General features: G+C 39.5%; 1 protein-coding gene across 1 annotated transcript in view; it reads right to left on the minus strand.

Annotated features, from left to right (window-relative positions):
* WASL (WASP like actin nucleation promoting factor) overlaps positions 1 to 11682 on the minus strand; it is a 72480-nt gene extending 60798 nt beyond the window's left edge. The window contains exon 1 of the mRNA XM_023639587.2: positions 11113 to 11682. Coding sequence (XP_023495355.1) covers positions 11113 to 11229 — 117 coding nt within the window. The 5' untranslated portion in view covers positions 11230 to 11682. The remainder of the gene's footprint in view (positions 1 to 11112) is intronic.
* Positions 11683 to 23013: the final 11331 nt, after the last annotated feature.

Consider the following 23013-nt stretch of genomic DNA (forward strand, 5'->3'; position numbering starts at 1 on the left):
AACACTATCCCAAATTGAAGCAAATTTTTTTTGGTGGGGTTTACAGGTGGGAGGCAAAGTCTCAAAAAAATACTAAGCATAAGCACATAAAGATAGCCAAAAAATATTGAAAAAGCGAATAATGAGGGACTTAATTCTAATCAAACTGCATCATTATAGAGCTACACTAATTAAAAATTCTATATACTGGCAAAGAAATAAACAAATGAAATAAATAGAAGAGAATGCGGAAATGGATCTAAGTACCTCTGGTAATTTTCTAAATTATAATGGTAGTATTTTAAATAGGTGGGAGAAAATAAATTGCTCAATGATTGGCATTGGGACAACTAACCATTTGTAAAAATATAAAGCTGGATTTCTACCATACTCGTTTTCCAAAGTCACTTCCAGAAAGATCAAAGATAATATGTTCAAAATAAAACCATAAAAGTACTAGGAAAATGTGAGTGAATATTTTTGCAATTCTGAGCTAGGACAGTATTAAACAAAAACTTGATATAACAGAAAGATTATTACATTTAATTACACAAAAATTTAAAACCTATGCAATGACCAAAAACACCAAAAATATTTCTGTCAAAAGATAAACGACAAACTGCCAAAATATACTCTAATACGTAATTACCATCCCTCAAGAGTTCTTCAAGTCACCAAAAAAAACAAATAACACAATAGAAAAATGGTCTAAAGGCAAGAATAGGCAATTCACAGAAGAAATATAAATGATCAACAGACATGAAAAGATGTTTAACTTCACTCAAAACTAGAAACAATGAGATCTTTTTGGATCAGTGAAACTGTCAAAGAGAAAAACATTTTTAAATCCTAGTATTGATGAGAATACACAGAGTTTGATAAAAACTGTTTTGGACGACAATTCAGCAGTATCTACTAATATTTTAATGCTCATGCCTTCTGACTTCATTTCTTACAATTTATTCTATAAAAATACTTGGAAAGGATACATAGAAATATGTATCTGAATGTTCATTATAGCACCATTTCTAAAGGCAAAAACCTAGAAAGTACAAATACCCACTATAACGGGTTGAACTGTCTCCTCCTAAAAGATACGGTGAAGTCCTAACCTCCGTATCTCTGAATGGGACCTTACTTGGAAAGAGGGTCTTTGCAGAAGTAACCAAGTAAGATGAGGTCATCAGAGCTGACACTAATCCAATGACTGGTGTCCTCAGAAGAAGAGGAGAAAGACGAGTGCAGAACACCATGTGATTACATAGGTAGAGATTAGAGTCATAAATCTACAAACCAAGAAACATTAAGGATTACCAGCAAATGCCAGAAGCCAGGAGAGGCATGGGACTCCAGAAGGAACCAACCCTGCTGGACATTTGGATTTCAGACTTCTACCCTCCAAAAGTGTGAAAGAATAAATTTGTTTAAGCCACTCAGTTCATTACGGCAGCCCTGGGACACTAATGCACTCATCAACAGAGGTTAATAAGTTACGAGAAACTCATAAAATACAGGATGTGGTAATAAAAAGTATGCAATAGATATAAATGGATGTGGAAAGATACGAAAGATACATTAACGCAAGTGAAAAAGTTAAGTTGCAGAACAACATGTATAATACCCTTTTTCTGGTAAATTAAAGAGACCATCTTTCTCCTCCTTCAACTCCTCACTGAAATCCATCCTTCTGAAATACTGGCCAAGTCAAACACGGGCTATGCCCCTTCACTCTGTAATCTTGTCCTGCAGTGACGCCTCCATAGATCTAATTCCACTCCTAAGGCCTCAATAATCAACACTCTGCAAAGGTTCCAAGGGCTAGAGTCCTACAATTTCTACTACTTAGCCATTTTCATTAGGAGGTTCTGCTGTCATCTGGAATTCACACAGCCAACTAAATACTGCACATTTTTTCTTCACAATGCTTTCAGAATACAGCCTGGAATGGCAACTAGATTTCACCTACTGTAAGTTTGACTGATTGGTAGTGGATGCCTGTAGGGATATGCTTAGTATTTAGAGATCACTTCTGGACACAGGAGGAAAAAATGCTGAGTGATAGGTGGTGTCTGCCATGAGCACAAAGACCAAGGGTTTACTATCCCTCATAATCCTTTTTTTTTTTTGTTCCAGATGCTGCTATAATTCAGGTTCCTTAGCCAGGTCAGGTCTGCTGAGATTAAGAATAAGAAAGTGTCTAGTAAACTTTAAAGCATTACTCAATTATTTGCATTATGAATAATAATTTCCAGTTTTCCCCATCTCTAGATCCTTCCTATCTCGACACTTCTTGAATCAAAAATCTTCCTGGCTCCCTAACTGCTTAGGGACTAACATTCAAACTCTAAGTCTGAGGTTCAAGGTCTTCCAAAAATCTGCCCTCAATTTACCCTTCAACTTATCGTTTCACTATCACCTGAAGCAAATACCATTCTCAATTCTAGCCAAGCCAATCTATTTAATATTTCCAAACATTCCATGCAAATTTTCTAGCCCAAACTTGCTCTCACATTTCCCTATTCTTGAACTGAGCTGCTTCCTTGTTCCTAACATAAATTCTATAGACCATTTAAGGTCATGTCCAAGGCCCACAATGATGCATCAAACCCCACAATGATACATCTATCTCCCCTCTCTATTATTCAAATCTTTATTATAGTCTGGTTTATAAAACATATCTTTTTGTGCATGGTTTTCATCTTCCTCAGTGATTTAGTAAACAACTGAGGAGTAAGGACTAGATCTTCCTTACTCCTTCCATGTATTCCAAGATACTGGGAGGGTGTCATGTACTAAGTCCTTACTACTTGATCATGATGATATTTCAATAAAAACAAGGAAATCATTTGGGTTTCTGACCAGCTTTATGCATCGTATACAAATCAACTGGCTCCTTTACTATTATGAAATTTCCTAGGTATTTAAGTATCCTGTGGTATTTTTACAGCAACAAAAGCATTCCCCATATTAGAGGGAGTATTTCACTTAATTTTTATTTTGAGGGGCTAGCCCCAAGGCTTAATGGTTAAGTTCAGCACGCTCCACTTTAGCAGCCCAGCTTCATGGGTTCAGGTCCCAGGGGCAGACCTACACCATTTGTCAGCCATGCTGTGGCAGCAACCTTAATACAAAACAGAGGAAGACTGGTACAGATGTTAGCTGAGGGCTAATCTTCCACAAGCAAAGCAAAAAAAAAAAAAAAAACAGAGGACGATTGGCAACAGATGTTAGGTCAGGGTAAATCTTCCCCAGCAAAAACAAATTATTTTGGAACCAAAGGTATGATAAACAACTTCACCTCTATTTTAACACTTAAAAATACTAAATAGTTTTAGCTTCTCTAAATCTACTATAAAAGTTTAACTTGAAAATGAAACAAAAAAATTTCATTGTTCTAAAGTTGCTGTATATTTGGCTCATGATAATTTCGATCTCCTCATGCCATTTTTAACCTCATTTTATATTTCTGAATGTCTCCCATATTTCCCTCTCGTTTCAATTTATCTGGTCTTTATTGAGTACTCCTTTTACAGAGACACATTTCTATAGAAAATCTTCAGGTAAAATTAAAATTAAGTCAAAAAAAATCACTACAGCAAAGGAACCAAAGGGCTAAGTATACTGAAGAACAATTAAAGTAAATTAACAGATACAGAAGTTGAAATATGAAGTTACTACAAATCTTTCATTTGATTCTGTTTTCTAAACGGGGCTTTTCTAGTTTTGCCTCTTCAACATTACTCTACACCCAATTATTTAATCTCTTTAAAAAGAGTCACAATTCCTCTACAACATATGAACTCCAAAGTGAAATTGCTTTCTAATTAATTTCACTCTCTCATATTGATCTTACAGCAGTGTAATCCTTTACTTACAAGAATCCTGATATAGATAAAATAAATAAAAACAGTATTTTTGTTACATTACATTTATTAATACACCTACATATGCCAAACATCTTCTACTAATCACTAAACAATACTTAATACAGTCGGCCCTCCATATCTACGGGTCCCAGTATCTTCAGCTTCCCCAACCACAGATTGAACCAACGATGGATCCAAAGGGCTATGATGGCTGGACCTGTACTGACAATGTACAGACTTTTTTTTCTACTCATTATTCCCTAAACAATACAGTATAGCAACTAATTACACAGCTTTTACATTGTATTTGGTATTAGAGGTAATCTAGAGATGATTTAAAGTATACGTACATGTAGGAGGAAGTATACGTGGGAGGATATATCTAAGTTACATGCAAATACTATGCCATCTTATATAATGGACTTGAGGATCTGAGGAGTTTAGTATCCAAGGGGGTCCTGGAACCAATCACCCAGAGATACCAAGGGACGACTATACTCAAACAAACTAGATTGCTCTGTCGTATACCAGTAAGAATTATACTTGCAGTTAATAATATATATCATATTACTGTGGACAAGAATGTATGAACTTGTGTTGCTTCCAGAACCTTTATAGTGAAAGTGAACTCTATTAATAACGCTGAGTTCTTATGTATTGGATCAAAGCTATGATTCTTAGACAAAATAACTTATAATGAAGCTCCACTCTTTCAAACCTCAACTTGAAATGAGTCTCTAAAGTAACCAAGTCAGTTCACTATAACTATTGAGTCTAACACAAACTAAAAACATGAAAAACCTTTTTTTACCTTAAATAATAAGCAATAAAATGTAACACCAAACTACCATATCACTAATACAATTTCATGTAAGAAATAAGGTTCTAGATGGAATTGGTTAAAAGAGAAACTCTTAAAAATATACCATCTTAATTAAAAGGCACCATACTCAGAATAAGTCAAAAATTCCTGGTAATTACAAGGAATAATTAATAATAGTAACTCAAAATTAGTTAGGAGCTGGTAATTCTATTACTAATGCCTTTTAATTCTGTTCATTCTGGTCTTTTTAAAGTGAAATGCCTATTAAGTTGTGATGCTTAGAAAAAGGTGAGTTAGGAATGGGCATTTGCAATGAACTCATTTGAGATTCCCTACCTTTCACTTAGATATATACTGTCTTTGTCTCTACTGCACAAAACACACAACAAACAAAATACGCTAGGGTTAGCAGAAATGCTGTTCTTTCACTGCTACAGAGTTCCTGGCATCTATAATATTTAGAGCGATAGGATGTTAAAGGAAAGAAGGACCATGGTGATTATCTTGTCTAATCCCTCATTTTCAGATTAGGAAAGTGAGATTCAGGAAGGCAGAGATTCTTCTGCACATTCACTGTTAATTAGTGGCACAGCATGGACTAAAACCCAGGGACTCCTAACTCTTATTCCAGTATCCCTTTTTTCCTCTTCAGTCAGCAGCCAGGGGGGCTAAGGCTGCCCAGAAACTCCCCAGAGAGACTTCCAGCTGCTGCTTAACTCTTAACTTTTAATTTGCATATTCCATAATTAACTGACTTTAAACAAAACTACTAAGAATTTACCCAAGTCAAAAGAAATACAATATAGAGTTCAAAATTTTACTTTAAACCTCCCTGCCAGCAACAGGAAATCGAGACCAAGTAGTGAATTAATGACAACATTCTTTCACATGCTTCTCCAAACTCCTGAACGCTTTTATTAAGTGTCAGGCAGTCTAAGTGCTTTATATACAACACTGCATTATTCTTAACCACGTCCATTTTACAAATCTAGACATGAAGGCTCATACTGGTTAAGAAATCTGCCTATATTACAGAGCTAAGAATAACAAGAAACAGGATTTATAACCCAGATCTGCTGGATTTTTCTAAATCTCCTCCTGTGTTTACAATCCACTCTATATGACACACAGTTTTGTACTCACCTTTTTCCTCTATACTAGACAAGGTTGCCTTCTCATCTCTGCATATTCCAAATCCCATGAATTTTAACCTTTTTTCTCCTTCCACATTACTCAAGGTGAAATACATTTTCAGCCCTAACTTCCCACTAGTACTACCTTAATTCAGGCCTTCATCAAGACAAGGATCCCTGGGGCTGGCCCCATGGCCGAGTGGTTAAGTTCGCGTGCTTGGCTCCGCTGCAGGTGGCCCAGTGTTTCCTTGGTTCGAATCCTGGGCATGGACACAGCACTGCTCATCAAACCACACTGAGGGAGCGTCCCACAGGCCACAACTAGAAGAATATACAACTATGTACCGGGGGTCTTTGGGGAGAAAAAGGAAAAAATAAAATCTTGGGGGGGAAAAAAAAAGACAAGGATTCCTCCAGACACCTCTCTCTCTAAACCTATTTAAGAATTTAGAACAGAAACAAAGTAACTGTTGGATAGCTACTTCTACCACCTATACTGTAAAGGTTCAGCAACAGAATTAAACCACTTTGTTCTCCTAAGTCCAGATACCATCTGCATTAGAAACTGAAGGTTTTAACAACCTGATGAAGCAATGAGAAATGCTGAATGAGCTCCTAAGTAAGAAACAAGTTAGCAATTATAATTACTCAATCAGTAAGTATTCAGTATCTGTATGCTAGATGTTACAAGACGTATACAGAAGACTACCCGAAGACTTCGCAGGCATAAAGTCTACTTTTCCAGAATTATATGCAAGGTAAGAAAACAAACAAGAAAACTAAATAATTTAGGAAAGTTAAAAAAGTGCTAAGGAATTAAAGGAAACAAAGATTAAAGTTGGTTAATAAAAATGGCTTCTTAAGTATCACTAAATCTTGAAGCAAACCAGGTGAGAGTGGCAGGGAAAGGTCAACCACATTACTAACCCCAATCCATTTGGACCAGAGATAGCTGTAGAGGCGTAGTATAAATCTTTACTTTTCCCAACCCTTAATTTCTTACTTATTCAGGACTACATATATTAAATTCTACTTGGCAAGATGGCACATACTTCTTATGGAAAATAAGTTAAATCACACTACACGAAAAGCAATGGAACTACAAAACAAGACCTGATAATCTTGTTTTTAACCCTTAACTGTTCTAAGAAAATACTACATCAGAACTACTGCATCAGAATTATTTACCTTATGCAAAAGTATAGAACATACATTTATAATATATTACATATAACTTTAAATGAAACCTCAACTTTCACAAAATCTATCCTTAAAAACTGTGGCAAGGAGCCAGCCGGAGGGCATAGCTGTTAAATTCAGGTGCTCTGCTTCGGCGGCCTGTGGTTTCCTGGTTCGGATTCCGGGTGTGGATCCATGCAACCGCTTATCAAGGTATGCTTTGACAGGCATTCCATATATAAAGTAGAGGAGGATGGGCACGGATGTTAGCTCAGGGCCAATCTTCCTCAGCAAAAAGAAGAGGATTGGCGGCAGATGTTAGCTTGGGTCTAATCTCCCTCAAAAGAAAAAAAACCTGTGGCAAAACAACAGATTTACTGAAGATTCACTTCCTCCATGAAACCAATCACCAACCTAGAGAATCATTAACATCTGGGCATATTTCCACCTAGTGAGAGGTGTATGTTTCTGCATATTTTTTCTACTAGTGGTTATAACTGCCTTTAGTCCATTCCCTTCCCGCACCCCTCATCTCAAAGGGGGATGAACTCCTACTAGAGTCTTTGTAAACTGTCCTTGAATTCCCCCCAGCACTGCCTTAATTCAGGCCCTCATCAAATTTCACATGGACTACTGTAAACACCCATCTGATCTCCTTTGTCTCCACTCTCACAATCCTCAATCCACCTCCTATTGTGCCGCCTTCTTTTCAAACTTTCTAAAACTCAAATCTGATCTGTGGTTCCCCACTAATAAGCACAATACTTCCTCAACTATATCTCTCTCTGACATCTATGAAATGCACACTGATATATAAGGAGTTAGAGAAATGCTGTACTAACTTGTTTTAACTTAATTTAACTCAAAATACAGACCAAAGATTGAAGGAAAACCTGTTATTTCCCATGTGCTTCAGGATTACCTATCAGAAAACAATGGGCTCCAGCAGTGGTTCTCAAACTCTGATATACCATACAGTCTTCTGTTAAGCTTGCTAAAAATAGAAATGCCCAAGTTCCACCTTAGACCCACTGAATTTGAATTATTAGCTCAGAATTTGGTCTAGCCATATGCGTTTCTAATAATCTCCACAATGATTCCAAAGCATACCTAAATTTCAGAAGCCAAGCAGAAACCCTCCTTGCTCCATAACATACTATTAGTAGTCCCCTGACTTTTCAAGCTGTTTCATCCCTCTCATCAACCTGGGGAGTACCTACTAATCTTAAGTAGTCAGGTATCACCCATTCAAAAACCTTTTACTCATCCTCTCTTTTGATCCCCTAAACCTTTTTAAAAATAATAGCATCCGGGGGCTGGCCCCGTGGCCGAGTGGTTAAGCTCGCGCGCTCCGCTGCAGGCGGCCCAGTGTTTCGTTAGTTCGAATCCTGGGTGCGGACATGGCACTGCTCATCAGACCACGCTGAGGCAGCGTCCCACATGCCACAACTAGAAGAACCCACAACGAAGAATACACAACTATGTACCGGAGGGCTTTGGGGAGAAAAAGGAAAAAATAAAATCTTTAAAAAAAATAATAATAATAATAGCATCCGTATATTTACATACAGTCCTTCTAATTCACACACCCACCCCATGAAATAGTATGCCTATTTTAGAGATGAGAAAACCAATTCTAGGACAGGGAGCTTAAGAAACTTCTCCAAAGTGACCATATGAGTTTGAACCCTGGTCTGCTGACTACAAACCCAAGACATTTTCCATTGTGAATGCAGCCTCTTATACATCACTCTGAAGTACTGACTTCATCAGTTGACACATTTGTTTTCCTTTTTAGACACAACAAGCTCCCTGAAGGTGGGCATCAACCCTGATTTTGACCTCAACATTTCGTTGCTCAATACATATTTGCTGAGCGAAAGAAGGAATGAAACTCCTCAAGAACTGGGACTATAACTACTCCTGTCTCATTTCTGGAATCTTAGATAGGGTTCTGAACACATTTCTTGCTTAACAAATTTGATCTGACCTGTAAACCTTATTGCTGGGGTTTTTTTTAATGCGACAATGTATTTCAGTATTGTTTTAAACTACAAAAAAGTGCACAGTCAGCAAAGGGAAAAAAAAGATTGTTCCAAAAAATTAAAATATCATTCTTACTTTACCGTCTAATAACTGGAGACTTCAAATATTAAAGTTAATCTTTGCAACAATTTCAAACCACAAGAGCAGGTAACTATAACAGTGTGGTTTTAAATGACAGAAATACAAAAGGTAAAGTTGATTAATAATAGATTACATAAAGAAATTGAGCACTGAATACTGATGGCTTATTGGGCAATTCACCTATGCTAAGCACTAAGTGGCACTATCTTTCTCTATCACAGTATTCTCCCACATGTCATATTTTGAAACCAGTAAACATTACAGGTAAGCACAGAGCAATTAGTCAGTATACTTGTGTATAAATGCAATGTCCTTTCTGCCTAAAGTTACTGTGTCTGGTATGTAAAACATAGAACTACTTCATTTCTGACACAGATTACACAGCAAATGTAATAAACCACCAAAAATTTTAATTTTTTTTCATTTGCAGATAACGTAGCATTCAAAGTGCTGGAGATTATCCTAAATTGAAAATATGAAAAAATTAGTGCTTCTTTAAAAATCTTACACTTTAATTACATTAGTTTTTGGTGAATAAAAGAGGTGATTATTCCTTCAACACCACTTTTAGAAATAAGTCAATAACAAGCAAGAAAAAAACCCTTCTAAAACAACGTGCCGCAGTGGAAAGTACAAAGAACTAGGCATGGGGAGTCCTGGTTTTCTAGTTCTGGTTACATTACTAAATTGCTGTGTGACTTAGGGCTCACTGGCTCAGTTTTCTCATTTGTTTAAAAAAGTGGGGAGGGGAGGCTCGATTATCTTTAAAGTTGTAGGTCTGTTTTCTGAAATATGAAACACATCTGAATTGAATGTAATGATCTCCAAATGGATGGCACAGGATACAAAGGGTAGACGCCTACAAAGTTAACAATTAATCCGATAACCTCCAGAAATAGTCTAATCCGAACTTCTTGAACAAGCAGGTGTAGTCTGGTTTAACATATTTAACACCACTAAGAAAAGTTGTAAAAGGGACTGTGCTGTTGACATTTCCGTAGGTGTTTCCTGGGTTCTAATGGCACATACTCTGCACGGGCTAACAGGCAAAGAGGGCAGAAAGGAACCCAAACAGCGTTTCAAGAAAATCAACGACAGTTCAACCCAGCCACCGCAGTGAGATGCAGCCTGACAAGGCCTGCACCGCCGAGCTGAACCTCCCCACCCCCAGAAGTGCCAGCAGCCAATGTAATGAATGCTTCCGTCAACAACACACATTCCCCTTCCCACAGAACTGCTCGCTCCCAACCGGCCATCTGGGGTTGGAACAGGCCTCCCAGCACCAACCTAAGAACCATTCTCGGGCCCCAAAAGGCCAAGAACTACTAGAGATTGCGGTTCCTCTGCGCACCGTCGTGGGGAGAGCAGCACCTCCCACCAGTGCAAAAAAAAAAAAAAAAAAAATCGGTGGGGAGGAGAGTAGAAACCAGGCCTGGGCGAGCCTGCTGGAGAAATAAACCCTGTGCTCTGCAATGGGGAGCGGTAGCATTTCCTGCCCTCGTTCTGAACCGATGCACTCGACTTCACGCCCTCCTGAGATCCTAAAGGACGATTAAAAGCCACCTTAGGGTCCACTTCATTCATATTTGGGCTTCCTTCCCGACAGACCCACTCCTGAAACCTCTGGCATTGTGAAGGAAGGTAGCCCCAGATCGAGAGGGAGGAGGTGAAGCGAGGCCCCGGGTCCTAAGATCACGCAGCTCGGGCAAGAAGATCCCGTTGTGGCCTGAGAGTAAAGTTTGAAGCAGCTGCAAGGGCGCGGACCCGGGCCCGGCCAGGCAGGACTCGGGGACAGGCCTGCGGAGGTGACACTTCCCTGCTCCGGGGCAGCTCGGCACGCACGGCTCGCACCCGGAGAGCGGAGCCAGAGCGCCGCGGCAGCGGACGGCCTGGGCGGCAGCCAGCCCGGCGACGCGCCGCTCCCGCCTCCTTCCCCGCTCCCACTTCCCGGGCCCGCGCCCGTGAGGGAACGGCGGGGGCGGCGACGCGGGGCTCGGCCACTGACCACACATTTCTTGCCGAGGAAGGTGAAGAGAGACTCGTTCTCCTGCGGGGTGAGCAGCAGGGACCCCACGTTGGTGACCCTCCGCGGCGGCGGCGGCTGCTGCTGGCCGGAGCTCATGGTTTCGCCGGCGGGGCTGGGAGTCCAGGGCCGTCTCCTCCGGCGAGGGGGCGAGCGTTCGTCCCCCCTCTCGGTGACAGGGGCGGGAGGAGGGCAGTCAGAGGCGCAGCATCTCGCAGCTCCTCCGGCGCGGGGAGAGGGCGGCCACGAGCAGGGGGAGCCGATGGCAGGCCGCGCAGAGAAAGGGAAACTCCCCGCTCCCGCCCGGCTAGGCTCTAGCCCGATGGCCGTTGTCCTCGCACTCCGGCGACTGCGCTAAACTCCCAACTCCTCCTCCAACCCTCCTTCGGCGGCGGCGGCGGCGGCCGCACAATCCAACATGGCAGCGGGGGCGGGCGAGACCACAGGACGCAGGACGCGGGGGAGCGCGCCGGAAGCGCGCGGCTGCGGGCCGGGCCCCGGAGGAACCCCCCCGCCCGCCGCGGTCGCCTCGCCGCGCCGGCCCGAGGCCCCGCCCCCTTCCGGTCGCGGGCTGCGCGGTGGGACGCGACGGTGTGGTTCCGGCCGACGGCCCCGGCCTCCGGACTCGTCCCTTGGGCGCTCGGGCCCGGCCGCAGTTGCCTGGAGAGAAGAGGATGCTCGTCGCCTCTGGTGCAGACGTACACCTTTATGAAGCGTCGGTGCGCACGCAGGCCCCCTCCCCAGAATGGCTCTTATTTCTGGGGCGCGGAAGCCGGATGTTCACACCGCATTTCAAAAACGTCTGGAATCTGCAGACGGAAAGCTGGGGAGACGTGACGCGCGCGCCGGGCTCCTCGCCGGTTTTGGTTAGAGCCGCAGGTGCTTGGGGTTTCTCAAACTTTGTCCAAACTTCAACTGTGGTTTTGGAGGAACAGACAGGCCTCTCCCAGTATTGTGAAAGAGAGATCTTGGTGATGGATGTTACAAAAAGCAAACGCACTTAGAAAAGATTCCTACCTCCCGCCTGGGGTGTCACGTGGGGTAAATCTATTTGTAACATTTAAGTTCAAGCTCTTTGCTCCTAAGGGCCCTGAACACATTTTTTTGCTCTGTCTTGTGAATTGGAAAATATTCTGGTTTTTTCCCTTTCTCGTCTTCTTTTTTCTCAATCCCGAAAGCCCTTGTTTACTTTTTATCCAAAATGAATGTGCCCATTTTGGCGTGTCACACGGGAAAATACGTTATGTGCTTTAATCCTTTGAAGTAAATCTCAGGAATTCTTTTTTTTTTAAATTTGGATGCCTCAGAATATTGGCAGTTACCCGAAATAACCCCCTTTGTTCAGTGTATTGAATACTAAACAACTGTTGTGAAACGGAGTTTGCAGTATGGAGTAAAGTTTCTCCACTTTAAACAAATTAGCATTTATTGCATAAACTTTACCACCATGTTTGCTAATTATTCCGTTTCAATAAACAAAAAAGTTACCATATATTAAACTTAAGACATCCGTTCTATGCCAAATAAAATTTGGCGATACTATTTGATTTTAATATCTCTGATAGCTTCCAATAGAAATCACTGATAGGTTCTCAGTACTAAACCGATTGATAAACTATTATCGATGCACTTTGAAAATATTACAAAAATTTAAAATTAAAACTCCCCTCAATGAAATTAGCTAAGTAGGCGTAAATCTACAAGGGAAAATGAGATCCTGTAGTCCTAGGAGGCCACGTAAAATATGGATATTTCAAAATTAAACTTTTTGATAATGTTAGGGGAAAAAGTGATTTAGAAAAAACTGGTGGACTTTTTATAAAATAATTCGGTTTAGAAAGGCAATAGTAGAAATGTAAACTTGGAGTTGGGTCTGATTTATGAAGCTAACAAAATAAACCTGGAAGCTAAATCAGTGTCTTTTGTCTCAAAAGTGAGGTTCCTATGAATTAAAACCACAGTGATAGTGGAAAGCATTGCAAATTCTTGAGAAATGATAAAAATAAGAGCCCTGATACCTTCAAACTTGTGAATTAGGATAATAACGAGAACAGATTTCAGATAGGCCTAAGTTGGAGTACTTGTTCTTCCACTTACAATCTTATACGCTTTGGAATCTCAGTTTTCTCATGCATGAAATGAAAATAATTTCTATTTAATAAATGTGTATTATAAATAGAGATAATTACACCTACTTTAAAGTAAAATTTACCAAGATAGCATATGTAAAGTACCTGATACGTATTGGTTACTCAAATGTTACTTGTCTGTCGTTGCCCATTGTTGCCTATGGTCTGCTCTGCCTTCTAGCTAAGGAGTCAACAATTGACTTGAGATGTGTATTTTTACCTTTCTTCAATGTAAGCCTGATACTTCGAAACTGTCCTTCATATTTAGAACTCTATGTAATTCTCCATGTATATAATCGTGAATTTGGGCATCATTTCTTTGTTAACAGAATTTCTAATTAGGCTATATGTTATGTCACATTGGCTGTGTATGCCCCAGCATACCAAATAACAAAATTTTTTAAAATCTAGAGAGAATCATATTAGTTTCTAATTAATAAAAACTGAAAGATAGCAACTTTTTGCTAGAATGACAGCTTGTAAAACTTGTAGTCCACGCAGCTATTTTCAAGATGGTAGAGAGAGAGATGTGGAAGAGGGCCATGAAGAAAAGAAGCTGGGGGGGGGGGGGGGGGAGGGAGGGGGGGTGTAGGTGAATGGGCAATAGCTGTAAGCCAAAGAATCTATCCCACGCTGAGATATGTTGGGTTCCAATCAATTCACAACCCTTATTATCCTAGACTATTGTTTTAACTGCTTTTTTTTTTCTTTCAGGAAAATTTTAATGTTGTAATCTGTTTCTAAGTGCAATTTTCTGACTATTTGCCATTGTTCTTTTTTCTTTGGAAATGAAGATTATAAATTATAACTACTATAGACTTTTTCTCAAGCCCAAATCATTTCTTTAACTCTTCCTCAGAATTTTAAATATGGTACTATGTCCACAAAATTGCAATATAAGTTCTTATTTTCTACTCCAGTGTTATTTGTGCTTTTCTCTGGGCTTTTTCGAACTTCTTGTTCTTAGAACCTGGAAAATTTAAGTGTAAACATTGCATTGGAAATAGGACTTCCTTACTCTTTGGAGCATGTGAACAGGCAGTATTTGGGGTTATGCCCCCTTACCACGCATACAAGGATTCTATTTTTCCACTTTCATCCTCAGACCAAGCAGTACTGGCTGTTTTTGTTTCAAAAGTTGCAGCAAGTCCTTTCTCTCTTGATAGCATATCCTCTATTTGGCAGAACACAGGACATCTTTCTCTCCGTTTTCCTTGGCAAGTTATTTTCTTATCTCAAATTCTTTTTATCCAGTTTGAGAGACTGGATTTGATCCAGTAAATAAGAAAGATTCTATTTCCCTTCAACTAAGTATCTTGAAGTTTGTAAGCTGGGTTAAGAAGACTGTAAGGATTTTACCTTGGTACATATATAAAATGCATCTGCTATATTAAAATGTCTGTGAATATAACTAAGAATAAAGCAAAGCAATGCTAAAGTTTAATTTCTTCCATTTGACTTTCCTTTACTCAATTAGAATCTATTCTAGTACTTTTATTTTCTTCTTTCTTTGCTATGATGCTTTAAGGTAAAGTCCTTATTTTAACAGAAAACATTAGAGTAGCTTATTTATGGAAATGAGGGCATATTTTCGGATGCATTCCCTGCTGTTATCGTTATACTTTGCAAATTTCTCTTTTCCTGGTCCTTTGTTAATCCACTTTTCTTCTTTACAAATGTCACTGTTTATGTACTGTTAGAAGTCCTCTGAAACACCCTGTTTCCCTTGCTAATATTAATAATTTAAAAATGTAGTGACACTTTTCATTGTAGGGAAGTGTAGAGTAGCTGCGCGCAGAGATCTATGGCATTCAGCAGCCATTGTAGCTGTAATGACTGGTACTGATGGGCTACTTGACCATGGCAGAAGTGAACTATAGAGCCACCAGCAAACCTGGATACTGCAAGGGTGATGAATGTCACTTTTCTCATGCAGCCTCCAAGTGTCATGGCTTTAAAATGTTTACATTGTAAAATATTCGTGCACATTTTTATGTAAGTGTTGCATATAGCAGGGTTTAAGTTAGTTTATCCTAGTACTTGTTTTCCCAAGTTAAATGTTGAATATTTTATTTTTCATCTACTAAAATCTTGAAAGGTGAGCTAGCAAACTATTTTTCTCTCTGTCTCTCTTTTCAGTTCATTTAGAGTACAAGCCTCTTTGGGGCTTACTTTTTTGGGAATAGATAGCTTATTTACAACCCATTTTGATTTCTTATTGATGTTAGTGGAAAATTGAATTCTTATTCATGCTAGTGTATTACCAGTGATAGTTAGTACCACGGTATGGCCTCATCTCTGGATACCCAACACATACCTTTACTCAAGAAATGACTTCAAGAGCTAAGTATGTTATAGTTCCCAGGATGCTGCTTACTGGTTTTCTTGCTGCTGCTCTTTAACTTTAATGAATATTCAATGGCTCTTAGTTGAATTATTCCAGATGAGAGGGGGAAAACATTGGGTTCTTTATTATAATGTGCTGAAGGTCAATTTACGTTATGGATGAGTAGGCAGCCTGGATACTTGTGATAATTTGAAGATGCCTTTTGTCCCCATTTCCTCATTGAAAGTATTGGGGTGAAGGATATGGTCTCCTCTACCATATAACTCTTTTTAAATCAATTTTTAGTTTTATAAAAAGTAATCCATGCACATAATTTAAAAAATAAGATAGTACTACAAAGCTTATAACAACAAAAACAAAACATGAGCTTGGTACTTCCTTCTCTATCCCGTGTGCTCTCCCCAGACATCTGCTTTGAACTTGTTTCTCGTATTTACATAAGTATTTTCTAAATAATGTGCTAAGCTACTGTGTATTGATCGATCAATTTAAAGCATTATCTGTTAACTTCCTATTATAAATGGTGAGGATTTATCTCTTAAACTACCACTTCCCCATTTCTCCTCCCCTAGTATGGTTAACAGCACAACTTCTGTTTAAATCATTATCACACAGAACAATGTTTGTTATTCTCTGAATCAAGTATTGCCCTATGATTATTTTTACATACTTGTACCAGTTTAATTTTGTTGGTTTTCTTCTCCTAATGGTTTCCTTAAATTTTTTTTGTTTAATTTTTTTATTTCTTCTCTATTCCTTAACAACTATAAAATCTCACCCCATTCTATTTTCCACATAATCAAACATATCAGAAATCTGTTAGATCCACTTATGTTGTTTTTTGTTTCTTCTTTTAATCAGAGACCTCTCTCCCAGGGCCCTCTACCGTGCTGTATTAACCTAGACTATTGCTCTCTTGGCTACATGGCTGTTGTCTGGAATTTCCCTTCACCTCTTCTGCATTGGGCCCTCTGTTTCTTAGATCCTTTGTTATTTATCTTGGTTTATTCCCTTGTTTTGTTAGTGTATATCCATTAGTGGCTTCCCTAGAAAAAATGTGTAGAAAGTAAAATTTTTGAGACCTTGCTGTCAGATAATGTCTTATTCTAATATCCCCCTTGGTTGATACTTTACCAAGGTATAGACTTTTAGATTGAAAATCAGTTTCCTTCAGAATTTGAAGGTGTTGTTGCATTGATTTCTAATTTTCAACATTGCTGGTAATATATGATGATGTTATTCTGATTCTCCTCCTATGTGTGACTTTTTATTATCCCTAGAAGTTTTTAGGATCTTCTGTTTGCTCACGGAATTCTGAAATTCAATCATGTACCATAGTGGGATCTTTTTACATTTGTTGTCCTGGGAATTCCAAAGGCCCTTTCTTTCTAAAAACCCATGTCCTTTAGTACTGGAAAGTTTTCTTATGCTATTTTCTCCATACACGTTTTTCTCTTCTCTTTCTGTTGGTCAAATGTTAGACCTCCTGATTCATTCTCTATGCAACTGGAAACTGTACCCAAGTTTTACTCTGGAACTGCTCCAGTGAGCTTTCATCTGTCATCATCTCTTGACACAGACTCTGTAAATCCACTGCTAAAGTTGGAAACTAGAAACTAGAATCTCTTCTGGGTTTCTAAAAGCTGCATATTTCTGCTGACACCTTTGCCAGAATGGATTCCTTGTGCCACCTCCTTCTTCATGTGCTTTGAAATCATAGTTGTCAATGGATTGGTCTGTTTAGATAAAAGTCACATATCTGTACCCTACATGCAAGAGACCAGAGATTTCAGGTTCAACTTTAGGGATCTGCAGATTCATAAGGTCAGAAATTCCCTGAACATATGAATGGTATTCATTGGCACTCAGCAGCTGGTTAATTCAGTTGGGGAGAGGATGGCAACAGACAGCCAGAATGTTAGGACATTAAATGACTCTGGAGGAAGTGTTTATAAGGACAAAGCAATAATATTTTAAACATAAATAATACTTTCCTATTGTATCAGGGTGATAGCATTTTGTGTACTGCATTTACATGCATATTACAGACATAAAAGAATTGTAAAACTTTGTCTCTAGGAAGTAAGCAGTTTTTTTATTCCATATTTTTACTTTAATAAGAACTAGCAGTTTTTTTCTTCCTCCACATTAACTAGGTTATTTGTCCTTAGAAAGTTAGTAATGGTTGAAGGGATTGGTACCATAAGCTTATATACTTTGATGTCATTTACCTATGAATAGCTCTTTAGCTGACCCATTAAAGAAAATTGTAGTATGTCATTTTAATAGATCATAATATGTTGTCAAAGCCAGTGATACACAGATTTACCATTTGGAAATTAGAATTACTTTTTTTTTTTTTTTTGCTCTGAGGAAGATTCGCCCTGAGCTAACATCTGTTGCCAATCTTCCTCTTTTTGCTTGAGGAAGATTCACCCTGAGCTAATATCTGTGTCAATCTTCCTCTATTTTGTATGTGGGTCGCCACCACAGCATGGCCGCCAACGAGTGGTGTAGGTCTGCACCCAGGAACTGGGCTGCTGAAGCAGAGCACACCAGATTTAACCACTAGGCTGTGGGCCAGCCCCTATAATTACATTTTAAATGTCTGTCTCCTCCATTAGCTTGAAGGCTCTTTGAGAGCTGGGATCATGTCTTAGTCATCTTTATATCTTCTTATTCTTAGTTTTAAACCTATACAATATTAAATATATATGTGTAGATCACATGATCATTTCTGATTCAAGGAACAATATGTGAACATTTTTCATAAGGTACAAAGATAGTTAGACATGCTCTGAAATCACGTCTAAAATCAGGTTTTCTTATAGTCGCATCTTCCACACAGTACTAAGCATGTGATATTCTAAGAGTACCTGAGAGAAAATAGAATATACAAAAATCTGCCCACGACCTAATGGGAGTAGGGAGAGGGGTTGTGGCTAACAGCAGTAGGCAGGAATGGCCTCTGCCTTAGACGGTCCAGCAGACTAATTGAAGTCCAGGGCATGAAGTGATTTTTTTCTTTCCTGAGCAGGCTTAGGTATTGGGGGCCCAGTCTGAGGAGAAATGTGGGGTATACTGTTAGGGATTTCTGGGGATAATAGTTTTTAGCGTGATGCAATTGCCAGAACAGCAGATCAAGTCTTATCTTAGTCTGGGAGAGCGACTCTGGAAGCAAATCCTCTACCAAGGAGTATTGGAAACTGGAGGGAAAACAAGAACCAGGACAAAAAGTAGACCAGCCATCCCCAGGGACTGGGGGAGATATAGACCAGTAGCTCTCAAAATGTGGTTCCCCCTACTGGTATCAGTAGCATCACCTAGGAACTTGTTAGAAATGCAGATTCTCAGGTCCCACTCTCTGGTCAGTAATGAGAATCAGAAACTGGATCAGAACTGCAGCGGGCACGGCTCATCAATCTCTGTTTAAAAAGCCCTCCTGGTGATTATGATGGACTGACCTTCAAAAGGTCATCCCGGGGATTAAATTAACCTCCAACAACAACCACTGTCCTCCCTCTCCCCCAGCATGTAAGACCTAGAGCATTATACAGGCCGTGTGTGAATCCCATTCCTTTTTTGGGATGGAACTCATAAAAACTGTTGGGATTTCTTCTGGTTAGTTTAAAGCTTAGATGGGGTAAAATCTGTAGACATAATGTGTTCATTGTTCACATCTGGCAAAACAGCTGCTAGAACCAAGAGGGATTAGCTGTTCTAATCTGAGTTCTGTTATTAACTAGCCATGTAATCTTAGTATAAGTCACTTAACCTCTGTGTGCTTCCATTTACTGATTTGTGAAGTGAAAGGAATGAATTAATGATTGCTAAAGTTCTTTTCAGTTCAAAGTTATATAATCAATCTCATATTTTTTGGATTTAAAAGACATCCAGCATTTTAAAAAGTAATGGGTAAAAAGGCAGTGCATAAGAGCATATAAACAATGTTATTTTTTCATTATTACAAATACTTTTTTGTTTTAAAAATGAGTACATAAGCCTTATTGAAAGCCTGCATCTACTGAAGAGGGGGTGGTAAGAATTACAATCCACTGAGCATGAAAATCCTACTGTTAATTACCTCGGCAGAAAGGAAGGGGAATTGGTGACTGTGGTTTCATGGAATTATAGACCTAATATGTATCATTTATATTCAAAACTAGATTGTACAATGCCTGATAATTGTTAAATCAGTCCTGCCTTTCAATTCCCCTTGGCTAGAAGTTAATATTAGTTGTGTTTTTTTTTAATAGATGAATAAAAACGTTGAAAACTCAATTTAGCCAGGGTCAGTGGTCACATTAGAATAAGTTCCTTATTCCTTGTTTGGGAGAGATTCAGCTCAATATCTTTGCCTGGAATCAGTGTGCTAGAGGTGGAGGGCACCTTAGGAATTATGTAGTTCAAACTCCTCCTTCACCTATGCCTAAAAATAGAAAAGGCAAAAAAGTATAACAGAATATGTGGATATATTTGGTTCGTTACATAGCAACAGCTGTTGATTAAATGTGTTTAAAAATTTCATTTGAGAGGCAGCATAATATGATGAAAATAATAGAGACATTATAGTCATACAGCCCTACATTGAAGATCAGCTCTGCAGGAGTCAAACTGACTTCACCGTACCTCAGCTTTTTCATCTGTAAAATGGAGCTAATACCTATCTCATGGGATTGTCGTAGGGAGTAAAATTGAAATCATGTATGTAATAGCACCTGCTGTAAGGCCTGGCCCTTAATGGTTGCTCAGTAAGTGGTAGCTGTTACTACTAAATAGAACTAAAGTTCAAGGATCTCCCACAAAAAAGATTTTCAAGAATGTTAGATCACACCACTCAGCCATATTCATAGGTACTTCATACATAGAAATATGTATAACCTGAAAAGCCTATAGAACGTAGAACAAGTTTTAAAACTTATTTCCCTGCTCTGTTTTCTCAGTTTTTGAGTTCCCAATGTCAAAAAAGTATTTTGCCCTATCATCAATAATTACAAATTTTCCTATTATTTCAAGATTAATTCCCTAAATTTTGATACTACATTATCAAAATGTAACTTATTGTTTAAATTATTACTGTCTTTCTCCAGAATCTCTTTGTCCTTCTCTAGAGATTAAAAATAAACAAAATCATAATTAGTGCTTGTATTAGACCAGGTTCCCCAGAATCAGAGCCTGAGACATTCAGGCACATGTGACTTATTGAGGGAACGTTCTTCAGGAAGCACTTATAAGAGAATGAAGAAAGCTGCAGAGGGAAGGGAAAATAGCCACAGGAATGACATCTCAGATGCCTCAGATGAAGTCTAGCCTTAGCCTAATCCACAGAGGATGAGGCTCCGGAGCATAAATGACTGCACAGAAACGTCACCCTGAGGCAAGAGGATCAGTGCTTTTGTATGTCATTTATCACATACTCAGCCACTGGCTTTAGGAAGAGGGAGCAGTTTGGGTGGTGGCTACCGGTAGCCAAAGGCAATGCCAAAGCTCTGGAGAAGGGAGCAACTGTGAGCCATTAGCAGGCAACATTCCCAGCAGCTACGAGCTGGGAGCAGGGTACATGGTCAAGGGCTTGGGGGCGATACACCAATAGTGTAGTTCCTTTTGCTGGAAGCTTTCTAAATCCATGATTTTCCCTTTGCACTCATTCCATGCCAAATGATAGTTTCTAGACTTCTGTGAGCTGAAATCTGGTTCACACTCTGTTAGCCAAGTTGTGGGCCCTGGCACCCAGAGGAAACACCTTTTGTGAGTTCCTACAAAAGCCTAGAATAGATGAGGGACAACCCTCACGCATAAGCTGCAAGTGAAGGCCCACTCCTGCTCAGCAGGGTGAGGAAGGCAATACTGTCAGAAGTTTAAAGAAAAGTAGTACTTGGATATAAATTCTTTTATCTAAGTCCAACAATTGTTTTTCCCTGCTTGGTCATCACTTAATCTTGATTTCACTTGCTACCAGGGATAAGTAAAAACAATGATAGTTTCTTAGTCCCTAAAGCATATGGAGGTTTATATTTAAAGGTTGGATTCTTGCCTTCAGCCCTGACTGCAGTGCCTTGAGACTTCAGAGAAACTTTGGCAATCAAAAACCCTCAAAAGTACTTGCATCGATCATGGTCCAACCAGGAAATCATAAATTAAGTATTTAAGACAGCATGAATTTATTCCAGGAATTTTTCACAGGTGATAGGAATGCTGAAAAACCAAATGGGAGACAGTAGAAGCAGAGATTAGCAGCAGAAGAAAATCACTACAGCTTTCAGGCTGGAAGGACAAAGAGAGAAGGTGGAACCAGACTCGCCTAGCAGTAGCTGGAACCCCAGCTGGCCTGTTCAGTGGAAGCTGGGACCATGGAGGAACGAATCTACTCTGAGAGAGGCTCTCTTGGGAAAGCGGGGAGAAATTTCTTGACTTCTCTCTTTCCCGAGTCCTGCGGTATCCTGCCAGTGCCTCTCATTGGCCGAACCCGGGTGGAAGTCAGCTGATTCCGAAGCTGGGAATTGTACCTTGTAGGGAGTCATCCCCCTAAAATACAGAACAGAGCAGAGGAAGGGTGAGAAATTGGTTTGATAGCAAATCTCAAGGACAGGTACAATATTATTTGCTAAAATAGCCTTAGAAGGTTGTATTTGGCCTTCTAAGTTCCCAGTCCCTGTATCTCCTTCAGAGATAGCAGCATATGTGTATTTCCAAATTTATTTCCTCTTGCCTGTACTTTCCCCATTGAGGGTTTCTGTTTATTACTAGCTTTCAAATCATTTACTGATAACCAGATTCCATATATCGTCTTTACTCTTCTATATTTTCCTGTAATAGATACCTACTCTTCTTTAAAGCTGATGTCCATGCCCCTGTGGTAACCTCATTTATGTTTTGTGACTTTGCCCTCCTGGCCATAGAAGATTAGGCCAGGGTTGAAGACCTGAACTCCAGTGGGCCAATTGAATTTGTCCCCTGAATCTGGGAATCGTGTTCTAGATGTTAGCGTGTGCTAATTGCATGAACTAAGGACATATAAATGCAAGGAATGTGGAATGGCCCGTTTTCCTCTGTGTGCATGAAAGATGAGAAAGCAATTTGCAGAAAGAAATCAGAATGAAGCTTAGAGAAAGAAGCAGAGATGGGAGATCATGTGACCCTCAGAGAGGGAGACACAAGGAAGAGTAGCCTGCATCCCTGCCAGCTTTCCTGTTCCTAGTTTCAGCTGTTTGGGAGGCCCAGTTTTACATCCTGCTCTTGGATGCTGGGAAATATCCCATTATCCTATATAAATTCCTCTTTTTTGGCTTATTTACAGGGGGTTTCGATTACCTGCAACTAAGAGATCCTTGACTAAGATAGCATTTTAAACTAATTTGAACAAGTGGTTTAAAAATCAATTTACATGTTTGCTTTCTCACATTTCCA

The sequence above is a fragment of the Equus caballus genome, chromosome 4, assembly GCF_041296265.1.
Source record: "Equus caballus isolate H_3958 breed thoroughbred chromosome 4, TB-T2T, whole genome shotgun sequence".
Taxonomy (NCBI): Eukaryota; Metazoa; Chordata; class Mammalia; order Perissodactyla; family Equidae; genus Equus; species Equus caballus.